We start from the raw sequence: 13118 nt of genomic DNA, 5'->3' as shown, positions 1-13118 counted from the left end.
TCCCCACCCTCTGTTCCTACACACTTCCCCATATTAGTAAATAATTACTTCCTGTGGTTTTTCTAGCCCAAATCCTTGTAGCCATTCTTGATTCTCTCATGTCCAGGGCATTAGCAAATCCTATCAGCTCTACCTTCAAAACTTCCCTGGTGGTCCAGTGGTTAAGAATACACCTGCCAATGCAGAGGACATGGGTTCGATCCCTGGTCCGGGAAGGTCCCATAGGCCATGGGGCAACTAAGTCCGTGTGCCACAACTACTGAGCCTGCGCTCTAGAGCCTGCGAGCCGCAACTACTGAGCTCACGTGCCACAACTACTGAAGCTCGCGCACTCTGGAGCCTGTGCACTGCAACTCCTGAGCCCACACGCTGCAACTACTGAAGCCCACCTGCCTAGAGCCCATGCTCTGCAACGAGGAGCCACCGCAATGAGAAGCCCGCACACCGCAATGAAGAGTAGCCCATGCTCACCACAATTAGAGAAAGCCAAGACACAGCAATGAAGACCCGGTGCAGCCAAAAATAAATTTTAAAAAAAAAGAGTGTTTTAAAAAAAAAAAACTCGCCTGGAATTCAACCACATCTCATCACCTGCGCTGCCATGACCTGGTTCAAACCACCAACATCTCTTACCTGGATTGTAATAGCTTTCTGACCAGTCTTCTATGCTTCCTTACTTGCCCTTCTGTGGTCTATACTCAACACAGCGGCCAGTGTAATCTTTTTATAATGGAAGTTATATCACTTCCAGGAGCTCCATCTCACAAGGACTAACTACAAGCCACAGTCCTTACAGACATTGTCTCTCACCACTGTCCCCTTCTCCAGTGGAGCCACCCTGGCCTTCTCGTTATCCCTTACAGGCGACAGGAGCGTGCCTGTGTCATGGCTGTTGTGCTCCCTTTCTGCGTGGAACCATATTCCCCTTTTGGCTAAGACTTTCTCCCTCTCTTCTCATCACGTGGCCATCCTGCTCTCCCCTTCCCACCCTTGTACTCTTGGTCCCCTTCCCCCAGGTGCTGTGTTTCTCCATAGCACCTGTTAGCACCTGATACACCAATATTTGTCTCATTTCCAGAGGATGTTAAGCTTTATGAGATTTGGGGCCTCTTCTGTTTAATTCATTGTTATATCTCCAGCACCTAGAATGGTACCTGGCATTCAGTAAATGTTGAAGGAAGTGGGCATTTGATATCTGTTTGTTGCACGGATGAATGCTTATGGTCCAGTAAAATGAACTTTACTTGTAAGGATACAGTATGCTAATTCGACTTGCAGTCCTCTGGCCTCACTTCTTTGTAGTGGCAGTCTGTTGAGCCCAGCAGATGCTTTTCTCAGCTCTTTCGTAGAATCTGTTCCTTAGGATTGGGAGCCGCCATGAAAGAAAACAAAGTTAGGTGCCGCTTACTAATTTCTCCCTTCACTGTAATAAGCCAGGGTTATTCAGACTTTATCCTTTCTCATATTGATCATTCTGTGTGGCTAAGTTTGTATGAAATGTACATGCTTACCTCTCAGATGGAGAAGCAGGTTCTCTTAACATACAAGTTCTTGATTCCTTCTTTCTCACAGGTCTACACTGCAGTGTATTCGCACGATGACCTGCGAATATGCACTTTGCTCATTCTTTGTACCTGGTGATCGGCAGGTGGTCATAGGAACAAAGGTAAACAGGCTTTTCCATGGATTTGGGGGACTTTTTCTACTCAGTATTCTTAAAGTTGTTTGAGAAATATGCTTCCTATTTTAGCATATGGGAAATGTATTAGGGCCAGATAGTATGAGAGGGTGTTAGTTCATTGCCCTTTTTTTTGAGGTTTTTATTTTTATTTAATTTATTTATTTTGGGCTGCATTGGGTTTTCGTTGCTGCACACAGGCTTTCTCTAGTTGCGGCGCGAACAGGGGCCTATCATCGTCACGGTGCGTGGGCTTCTCATTGCAGTGGCTTCTCTCGGGCTCTAGATACACGGGCTTCAGTAGTTGTGGCTCACAGGCTCCTGAGCGCAGGCTCAGTAGTTGTGGCTCACGGGCTCCTGAGCGCAGGCTCAGTAGTTGTGGCTCACGGGCTCCTGAGCGCAGGCTAAGTAGTTGTGGTTTGCGGGCTCTAGAGGGCAGGCTCAGTAGTTGTGGCGCATGGGCTTAGTTGCTCCGTGGCATGTGGGATCTTCCCGGACCAGGGATCAAACCCTTGTCCCCTGCATCGGCAGGTGGATTCTTAACCACTGCACCACCAGGGAAGCGTGAGGTTTTTATTTTTAAGTTTTGTTTTCTTTGTGGTTTTTTTTTAAACCAAATCTTATGTCAAATTACGAAGAAAATTAAAATCATGACCTTGAGATAACTGTCGCTAACATTTTGGAGATCAGCCTTTCATGCATCTTTTTATGAGCACACGTGTAATTGTGTTTTGAGAAGACTGATGATAAAAGACATTAAGTACCAGCATCATGCGTGGCAGATAGAAGCATTTGGTAAAGACAGCCTGACTGATGAAGTCCTCAGCTGCTAATCAGATTGGGAGATAACCATGAGGGAATAAGCAGACGTGGATTTGGATTCAGGTTCTTCCCCTTACGAAATGGGTAATTTGGAGAAAGTCATATAACTTCTCTTAGTGTGTTTCATTATCTACACAATGGAATGGTGACACTTGCTTTTTGGCAGAGCCTTTTGTGCCAGATGGGCCTAGGTTTGAATCCCAGCTCTTCCACTTACTGGCTATAAGACCTTTTGGGCAAGTTGCTCAACCCTGTGAGCCTTAGTTTTTTCATGTAAAATGATATAAATAACCTGCCTCACAGTCTGCAAAGCACTTAGCACAGAGACTGGCTCCCAGCAAATAACTAATAAATAAGAACTAGTAGCAGAAGTAGCACGAATGGTAGTAGTAGTAGGGGTGGTAGTGGAAATAAAGTGGAATAAGGTCTATGGAATATTTTGAAAAGTGCTTTGCAAGTATTTGTCATTATTATCCCCCTAAACTAATGCCATGTGTGCATGATTATTTTATTAGAAAAACCTATGTTATAATGGATATTTTTGGTCCAGCAAAAAGTGTAAAATAAGCTGGAGAGATTTTAGGGTCAGTGTCAGTGAAAGAACATTAAATTTCAGTTAAAAGTTTTCCTCAGTTTTCATTCATTCTTTTAACAAATGTCCATTCGCTATCTGCTATTGGGAAAACATTTTGCCCATTGCTTCAAAGACTATTTGTATGACTCAGACAGAATCCCTAGCCTAGTCTCTGTGCCATGCTGCTAACATACATGATCTCATTTAATCCCCACAACAGCTTAGAGGGGTTGGTGATATAAACTCCATTTTTCAGATGGAAAAATGGGCTCATGGAGATGAATTTACCCACAGTCAGAGTTAGAGAGAAGCAGCCCTGGGATTCAAGTCTTCCCCTTACGTTCTTTCCACCACATGTGCACAGGCTTGTCATAGAGCAGGCTTTGCCACTGTGTGTGTTCCGTGCTTACACCATGACCACAGCATATACATGGTCTAAACAGGAAGCGTGGCTGATAGCTTTCTAAGCTACTGTGATTTTGTTTGTTTCAAGTTCATTGCCCTCCCTAGCATTGTAGGTAGTATTTCTCATTATCAGTGTATTCTAGAGGGGGAAATCAAGAGTTGGTTAAGCCAACTACCATAGAGGATAGTCCACTTAAAGGACTGATTAAGTTTTTTAAAGGTTTTTTAAGTTCCCCATTTGCTCTTATGTTTATTCTGATATGCCTGTGGCCATGATATTTACCTTTTGAAGTTGAGGAAACCAGTGGAAGTGACAGTAGTCCTGTACTACAAGGTTGTACTGTTCCTTAGTTGTACAGTATAGCAACCCTGCCAGGATTAACCCAACATGTCCGTAGGGGATTTAACAACATTTATTCACAGAGGAAGTACAGAGCATGGACCGTGGAAGCCCGTTTCCTGAGCAGTTAGCTACATTGTTGCTGCTTGGTTATGAAACTGTGTAGGTTGTATGTTCATTTTGTGTCTTCCAAAGACAGGAAAGCTGCAGCTTTATGACTTGGCCTCAGGAAATCTGCTGGAGACAATAGATGCACATGATGGAGCTTTATGGTCCTTGTCTCTCTCTCCAGATCAGGTAACTAAACCAGATGTTAAGATCTGGGCTTCAGTACTCTGGCTGTACTTCCCATTTCTTATATCAAGTTCTACTGCTGCCTAACAGGGATTTGTCTCAGGGTTTCTTTAAAGAAAGCCCACTTCTGTCTAATCTCTAGCTTTTATATATGGTGCCGTATCTTGTGCCTGGTAATATGAATGGCTGTCATTATGATTTGAAATCTTGTTCAGCTGCTGTTCATCATCAGCTCCATGACATCAAATTGCTTCACCCTCCTGACTTTGTACCAGTGGTTTGTGATACTTCTTAAGAGGAAATACTTCCTGGGGCAACACAATGTGGAGGATAGAGTAGACTTTCGTGCTCCCCTTTTAGTCCATACATCTATGACTATATAAATCTAGTGATTTTTTAGTAAATATGTGAACCTTTTCAAGTCAATAACAGTGTATTTCCCTTCAAAGGAGTCACCCTGGAGAACTGTGTACTTATTCCAGTAATGGTGCTGTTGCTCAGAACATTTTGAGATATTTTCTGACACCTTAAGGGATTGTGGCCCATTTATTTGAATACTCCCAATGGTGGCAAACCTTCATTCATTGAAAGTAGATATTTTTGGAAAAAAACGGAACCTGGAATTTAGACTGGGTAATGCCATTTGGGGTCAGAAATGAAACAGCATTTAAAATTTAAATAGTAGCAACATCTAGCATTTGTAGCGTGTTCTCTTTTCCAAAGTGTTTTCACGTCCATCATGTCATTATTGTTATTTTCACGATTTTATAAACTAGGTAGTCTTTACAACTGCACCAACACTGAGGGTCATTATAAGGTTATTTTCCCATGTTACAAATCTCTGAAATAGCAGAATAGACATTTGAGATGTAGTTTTCTGACTCTGTAGTCCTTATAGCTTACACTAATACTAAAATGTGATAAAACCAATTGAATACTTCATAGCAAATTCTTTTGACTGTTGCCTTACCCTGCAGTGTTCATTGAGTCTTTCTTCCTGATGCTGAATGAAAGTATAACTAGAACTTTACACTAGTTATCATCTGACTACATTAGTCTCTGCTAGGAGTTCTCCAGTAGGATCTGTGGTAACATCCCATAAAGAGCAATGAAGGGAGTTAAGGAAAAACCACATATCCCAATTCTTATCCCATGCCATTAAATAAAAATGGTCTTTTATACTATTTTGAGGTGTCTTATGAAAGTTTCTATACTAAGATATTTTTTTAACGGAAATGTCATTTGATTTTCAGCGTGGCTTTGTGACAGGTGGTGCAGATAAATCTGTCAAGTTCTGGGATTTTGAGTTGGTGAAAGATGAAAACAGTACCCAGAAGAGGTGAGTGGACATTTTTTATTTGTGTCCATTTTGGGGGAGCGAAAATCGGGAACCATTGAATGGGTTTTTGACATGTATTGATATTTCTGTTGCGCTCCAGAGGGTTTTTGGAATTTTTTTGTGCCTTCGTACTCATTTTTCTTGATGCTTTCTGTAATGCTAGGCTTTCTGTGAAGCAAACCCGAACCTTGCAACTAGATGAAGAAGTTCTGTGTGTCAGTTACTCTCCCAATCAAAAGATGTTGGCTGTGTCTTTGCTGGACTGTACTGTGAAAGTTTTCTATGTTGATACTTTAAAGGTACAATGGTTATGCCTATGGATATTTGCTTTCTTTCTGACTGACCTTGGGTTGAGACTATAAAGAAGTGTCCTTGAGTGTTCCCAGCAGTAGTATGTTTCTAAAAATTTGTGAATCAAAACATTGCAAGTACACTAGGAAGGCTAGGGTTTTAAAAGAATCCTTTGGTTCATAAATTTTGTTTAAAGCGAGTTGTATTTCATATGTTCAGAAAATCTGTGGACAGAAAATCCTGTCGTAGCCAGTAGTTTTAAGAGCGATGCTAGGTGTCTTAGGCAGTGATTCCACACTTGGCTGTAAGTCAGGATCATTTGAGTTGCTTTTAAAAATACAGATTACTGGGCTCTATGCCCAGAGTCTCAGTGGGACTGGATTGGGCCTGGAAATGTTGTTGTGAAACAAGTGCTCCAGAGACTTTTCAGCTAAGAGATCCAGAGAACGTCTCTGTTCCATATTCTGACTGAGGGAATAGGCTTCTGCAGCAGCCCTGGCTCCACTATACTGCAGCATTCTTGGCAAGTGCATGCAGGGGTTGTATGCTGGATATGGGTACAAGTCACCTGCAGTGGTTTGACTGTCTTCTTTGAAACTACAGACATAAAGCAATCCAGAACAGTCTTAGCATTGTATTTAAAGTTATATTTTAGGTCTACAGGTAATAAATTATACCTGTGTTTTATAGACATGAGTTATTTATACTCTTTTTTTATTTTTAAATGTTTAGTTTTTTCTCTCACTGTATGGACACAAACTGCCTGTCATATGCATGGACATCTCTTATGTAAGTAAAATTTAAATACTGTTTCAGTAACAAGTTGTCTTTTCTAAAATGCTGTCTTAGTTCTTGGCTTGATAGCTTCATTTTAGTATTTTTCAGTTTGTTGTATAACTGACTATCCTAAAAAAAATCATACCTTATATATATTTCTTTAATGCTTTTAGAATATTTTCACAGATACCTGAATTAATCCTCATAACCAACTCCCTGTTTTGGATTCCCCAAATAGTATTTTCTTGTATAAAAATAATATAATTGGTAGAACACCCTAGAATATGAAGAACTTTCAAAAAGGCAGCCCCCTTTGTTCTGAAGTATAATGTTTGTAAGGAAAATGGAACTTTGCAATATTTACGGTATTTTGCGTTATGTATACTTCTAGTCTCTTGACCAAAGTCATATTTTTTTGTAATGTCTAGTTATGATTAGGAGTGGCAATATATATTTAAAAACAATGTCTAGTCTGTGTAAAAGGAATTGGCCCCTGCTCTAGCTTGTCTGCACTCAGTGCATTAACAGAATAAATTGGTGTCAGAAAATATTTTCAGTTTTCTTGTTATGTTGACAGCAATTTGAACTAGGTGCTAAAACAGGAAAGGTAAGAAAATCAGTGATAGGAGACATGGCATAAAAAGGGCTAGGTCATAAACATTCTATATAGTAGATTGTTTCCCAGCCTTATTCTTCTCTTTCCCTCTTCTCTCCCCCCAAACTCTATGACAGAGATTAGAGATTCTTTATTCTATCTGTTGAACAAAGTAAACATAACCTCCATCAAGGCATAACACTGTCCTGTAGCAGGACCAAAACATCTAAGCCACAGAGTTCTTGCTTACTTACAAGCTTTATAAGTAGATCTGTAGGTAAAAGAGAGGATGTAGGTGCTCTTGGTAAAGAGATGAAATTTTTTGGCATTAATGTTTTTGAAAGAAATGGGATACATGTTCTGGTTAGCTTTTCTCCAATTAGAGTTTCAGATAATCAAGTAATGTTTTACTTCTCTTCCTCCTAGGATGGAGCACTGATAGCAACTGGCTCTGCTGACAGGAATGTGAAGATCTGGGGTCTGGACTTTGGGGACTGCCACAAGTCTCTGTTTGCACATGATGACAGGTAGGTGTCATCTTTTCAAAGACCTCCCGTTGAGTCACCTGTAGGTATCATTTCCCGGGAGCATCTGTGTCTATTATTTAGTGTTCTCAGATAGTCAGAAATTAAAAATTCTAAAATATAAATAGTCAGACACTCTAGAACTAGCTGTTCAAAAGCTATTTATGTGTATAAGACTCTTTTTAATGATGAGGAATTTGATGACATTTGAGTACTTCTCTCACTTTTCAGTGTGATGTACCTAAAGTTTGTACCCAAGTCTCACCTCTTCTTCACTGCTGGGAAAGACCATAAGATTAAGCAGTGGGATGCAGACAAATTTGAACACATACAAACTCTGGAGGTAACCTCTTGCCTGCTTTGCTTGCTCAGTACTTAAGAACTTCTTTTAAGATCAAGTGTTGATTTCCCACTAATGTAAGCAGTTAGCGGTCTATGAATAAGGTATTCTTACTCAGGATTTTTGTTTTCTGTCCTTTCTCTCCGCAGGGGCATCACCAGGAAATATGGTGCTTGGCTGTAAGCCCCAGTGGGGACTATATTGTATCATCGTCCCATGACAAATCTCTGAGACTTTGGGAGAGAACAAGGGAGCCTCTTATTCTTGAGGAAGAAAGGGAGATGGTAAGGTGTTCAGCCTTGGTTACAAATGTGCTGGTGGGTGTCAGTATCTGACACGCTGTCTCAGCTCGAGTTTCCTGTCTAGTGCTGTCACACCTCAGTCAGTGCAAGTCCATTGAGCTCCAAAAGATGTTTCCAAGACTGCTGACACCACTTCGGCAGCCAAGCGGAGACAGAGATGCCATAAGGGGGTTGGATTGTGAAAGAAGCAGCTTCTCACTGTCTCATTTCACTTCACATAGGGGTCATGTTTTTTCTTTGAAATTAATTCATATCTATCCCTTGTCAGCAAAGGGAAGCAGAATATGAGGAGAGTGTGGCCAAAGAAGACCAACCAGTAGTAAGTAAATCTTTCGGGACCCTCAGACTGTGTCCTGTAATTATCTTATCAGAATTTACTGTAATTTCAAGAATTTCTAATGGGATTAGAATTGGGACTAGATGTCAAAGTCATCCACAGCTGATACGGGAAGGAATCTGTGTAGTCCTTCTTAATCCAGCTGTATGTCCTGATTTTATGGGACAAATGATTGACCAGATTTGGTATTGAATGATTGTCGTTCTGGCTTTTTTTTAAAGGAGGCTTCAGGCAGTTGTTTCACTGTAAATCAAAAATCAGAAAAAAATTGAGAAATTGGGCATTGTCTTTAAACGTGTTGTAGAGCAGGGTATTCTTCTGATAATGCATATAACACATTTAACATAGTGTCTGGCACTTACTAAGTACTCAGTTAATGGTAGCTGATAACACCACGTAACAGTCATCGTAACATAGTAATGTCTGTTCTTTTCTGGATATAAGATTAATTTATTGGCTCTTTAACACCTGTCAATGAAATTGTTAAAGGATCTCTCTGTTCCTGGCAGGTTCCGGGAGAGACTCAAGGTGACAATTACTTTACTGGAAAGAAAACTATTGAAACGGTCAAAGCAGTAAGTTGATACTAGAATGCAGTATCTCATTTTTAATTTTTTTTTATTTCCAAAAAGTATTTTATAAAAATCTAAAGAAAAACACAAAGGAAACAATTATAAGAAATAAAAACATCATGAAATTGCCCTTTTTCTAGATTTGACCCTAAAATCACCAAATAAGCGTTAAGAGCCCCTATTCTAATTCCTTTACTTTATGGCAGTAGTTCTCAAAGTGGAGCCCCCAGACCAGAAGCATCAGCATCCCCTGAGAACTTGTTAGAAAAGAAAATTCCCGGGCCCTAGCCCAAACCTACTGAATGTGAATCACAGGGGTGGGGTGAGCAATAAGTGGGGGTTTTTTTGTTTGTTTGTTTGCTTTTTTGATTATAGACTCTTTTTTTTAAATTGAAGTGTAGTTGATTTACAATGTGTTAATTTTTGCTGTACAGCAAAGTAATTCAGTTATATATACATTCTTATAAATTCTTTTCCATTACGGTTTATCATAGGATACTGAATATAGTTCCCTGTGCTATACAGTAGGACCTTGATGTTTATCCATTCCATATATAATAGCTTACATCTGCTAACCCCAACCTCCTACTCCATCCCTCCCCCAAAGCAGCCACAAGTCTGTTCTCTATGTCCGTGAGTCTGTCTCTGTTTTGTAGATGGGTTCATTTGTGTCATGTTTTAGATTCTACATATAAGTGATATCATATGGTATTTGTGTCTCTTTCTGACTTAGTTCATTTAGTATGATAATCTCTAGTTGCATCCATGTTGCTGCAAATGGCATATTTTGTTCTTTTTTATGGTTCAGTAGTATTCCATTGTACATTTGTATCACATCTTTTTTTTTCTTAAACATCTTTATTGGAGTATAATTGCTTTACAATGTTGTGTTAGTTTTTGCTGTATAACAAAGTGAATCAGCTATATGTATACATATATCCCCTCCCTCTTGTGTCTCCCTCCCACCCTCCCTATCCCACCCCTCTAGTGTACCACATCTTCTTTATCCATTCATCTGTTGATGGACATTTAGGTTATTTCCATGTCTTGGCTTTTGTGAATAGTGCTGCTATGAACATAAGGGTGCACGTATCTTTTTGGATTAGAGTTTTGTCTGGATATATGCCCAGGAGTGGGATTGATGGATCATATGGTAATTCTATTTTTAGTTTCTTGAGGAACCTCCATACTGTTTTCCATAGTGGCTGTACCAACTTACATTTCCACCAACAGTGTAAGAGGGTTCCCTTTTTTTCACATCCTCTCCAACGTTTGTTATTTGTAGAGTTTTTAATGTGGCCATTCTGACCACTGTGAGGTAGTACCTCATTGTAGTTTTGATTTGTATTTCTCTAATAATTAGCAATGTTGAGCATCTTTTAATGTGCCTACTGGCCATCTGTATTTCTTTGGAGAAATGTCTGTTTAGGTCTTCTGCCCATTTTTCAATTGGGTTGTTTGGTTTTTTGTTATAGAGTTGTATGAGCTGTTTGTATGTTTTGGAAATTAAGTTCTTGTCAGTCACATCGTTCACAAATATTTTCTCCCATTCTGTAGGTTGTTTTTTCATTTTTTTTATGGTTTCCTTTGCTGTGCAGAAGCTTTTAAGTTTGATTATGTCCCATTTAATTATTTTTGTTTTTATTTCTATTGCCTTGGGAGACTGACCTAAGAAAATATTGGTACTATCTATGTCAGAGAATGTTTTGTCTATAATCTCTTCTGGGAGTTTTATGGTGTCATGCCTTATGTTTAAGTCTTTAAGCCATTTTGAGTTTATTTCTGTGTATGGTGAGAGGGTGTGTTCTAACTTCATCAATTTACATGCAGCTGTCCAGCTTTCCCAACACCACTTGCTGAAGAGACTTTCTTTTTCCCATTGTATGTTCTTGCCTCCTTTGTTGAAGGTTACTTGACAGTAGGTGTGTGGGTTTATTTCTGAGCTCTCTATTCTGTTCCATTGATCCATATGTCTCTTTTTGTGCCAGTACCATGCTGTTTTGATTACTGTAGCTTTGTAGTATTGTCTGAAGTCTGGGAGGGTTATGCCTCCTGCTTTGTTCGTTTTCTTCAGGATTGCTTTGGCAATTCTGGGTCTTTTATGGTTCCATATAAATTTTAGGATTATTTGTTCTAGTTCTGTGAAAAATGTCATGGGTAATTTGATAGGGATCACATTAAATCTGTAAATTGCCTTGGGTAGTATGCCCATTTTAACAGTATTCTTCCAGTCCAAGAACATGGGATATCTTTCCATTTCTTTTTTTAAAAAATAAATTTATTTATTTATTTCTGCCTGCATTGGGTCTTCATTGCTGCATGCGGGCTTTCTCTAGTTGTGGCGAGTGGGGGCTACTCTTTGTTGCAGTACACGGGCTCTAGGCGCGCAGGCTGCAGTAGTTGTGGCACGTGGGCTCAGTAGTTGTGGCTTGCAGGCTGTAGAGCGTGGGCTCAGTAGTTGTGGCACATGGGCTTAGTTGCTCCACAGCATGTGGGATCTTCCTGGACCAGGGCTCAAACCCGTGTGCCCTGTGTTGGCAGACAGATTCTTAACCACTGTGCCACCAGGGAAGTCCCTATCTTTCCATTTCATTGAATCATCTTCAATTTTCTTTATTAAGGTTTTATAGTTCTCAGTGTATAAGTCTTTCACTTTCTTGGTCAGGTCTTTTGCTAAGTATTTTAGTTTTGGGTTGCAATTTTGAAAGGTATTTTGGTTTTTTTGGATGTAATGTCCTGAAAATATCAATTAAGTCGATTAAGTCTAAGTTCTATTGTGTCATTTAAGATCTCTGTTGCCTTGATTTTCTGTCTAGAAGATCAGTCCATTGATGTGAGTAGGGTTTTAAAGTCTCCTACTATTGTATTGTCAGTTTTTCCCTTTATGTATATTAGTATTTTCTTTTTTTTTTTTTTTTTTTTTTTTGTGGTACACGGGCCTCTCACTGTTGTGGCCTCTCCCATTGCGGAGCACAGGCTCCGGATGCGCAGGCTCAGCGGCCATGGCTCACGGGCCCAGCCGCTCCGCGGCATGCGGGATCTTCCCGGACCGGGGCACGAACCCGTGTCCCCTGCATCGGCAGGCAGACTCTCAACCACTGCGCCACCGGGGAAGCCCTAGTATTTTTATTTAAATTTATTTTTATTTTTGGCTGCGTTGGGTCTTCGTTGCTGCATGTAGGCTTTCTCTAGTGGCAGCGAGTGGGGGCTACTCTTTGTTGCGGTGCGTGGGCTTCTCATTGCGGTAGCTTCTCTTTGTTGTGGTGCACAGGCTTCAGTCGTTGTGGCACGTAGGTTCAGTAGTTGTGGTTCGTGGGCTCTAGAGCGCAGGCTCAGTAGCGGCACATGGTCTTAGTTGCTCCGTGACATGCGGGATCTTCCTGGACCAGGGCTCGAACTCGTGTCCCCTGCATTGGCAAGCGGACTCTTAACCCTGTGTATTAGTATTTGTTTTATGTATTTGGGTGCTCCTATATTGGGTGCATATATGTTGATGAGTGTAAACAACTCTTCTTGTATTGATCCTTTTATTATTATATAGTGTCTTTCTTTATGGGCTTTGCTTTAAAGTCTGTTTTGTCCAATATGAGTATTGCAACCCCAGCTTTCTTGTCATTTCTGTTTGCATGAAATATCTTTTTACATTCCCTCCCTTTCAATATTTCATCTTTGTCCCTTTTTCTTTGTTTTTCCTTTTGTGGTTTGATGATTTTTTTTCATATTATATTCTTTTCTTTTTGGTTTTTGTGACTCTATTGTATGTTTTTCATTTGTAGTTATCCTGTTTTTCAAGTATGTTAACCCCGTCCTATATCTACTTGCCTTAGACTGGTAGTCATATAGGCTCAAACACATTCTAGGAAATGAAAAAAAGAAAAATCTACCTTTTCTTACTCTCCTCACCCACATTTTATGATTTTGATGTCCT

General features: G+C 40.1%; 1 protein-coding gene across 3 annotated transcripts in view; it reads left to right on the top strand.

Moving 5' to 3' along the window:
* Positions 1–13118, top strand: part of WDR3 (WD repeat domain 3) — a 37645-nt gene that overhangs the window by 15952 nt on the left and 8575 nt on the right. For all 3 annotated transcript variants that reach the window (XM_022583947.2, XM_089917050.1, XM_022583948.3), the window contains exons 12-21: positions 1573–1666; positions 4015–4116; positions 5367–5452; positions 5616–5751; positions 6476–6532; positions 7542–7642; positions 7871–7982; positions 8129–8263; positions 8550–8600; positions 9128–9193. In XM_022583947.2, coding sequence (XP_022439655.2) covers positions 1573–1666; positions 4015–4116; positions 5367–5452; positions 5616–5751; positions 6476–6532; positions 7542–7642; positions 7871–7982; positions 8129–8263; positions 8550–8600; positions 9128–9193 — 940 coding nt within the window. The remainder of the gene's footprint in view (positions 1–1572; positions 1667–4014; positions 4117–5366; positions 5453–5615; positions 5752–6475; positions 6533–7541; positions 7643–7870; positions 7983–8128; positions 8264–8549; positions 8601–9127; positions 9194–13118) is intronic.

This window comes from Delphinapterus leucas, chromosome 1 (genome assembly GCF_059928025.1).
Source record: "Delphinapterus leucas isolate spDelLeu-1000000601 "Yukka" chromosome 1, BTC_Dleu_Yukka2, whole genome shotgun sequence".
NCBI lineage: Eukaryota > Metazoa > Chordata > Mammalia > Artiodactyla > Monodontidae > Delphinapterus > Delphinapterus leucas.
The sequence above is the reverse complement of the archived record's forward strand: the minus strand, read 5'-3'. Positions and strand labels throughout refer to the sequence as shown.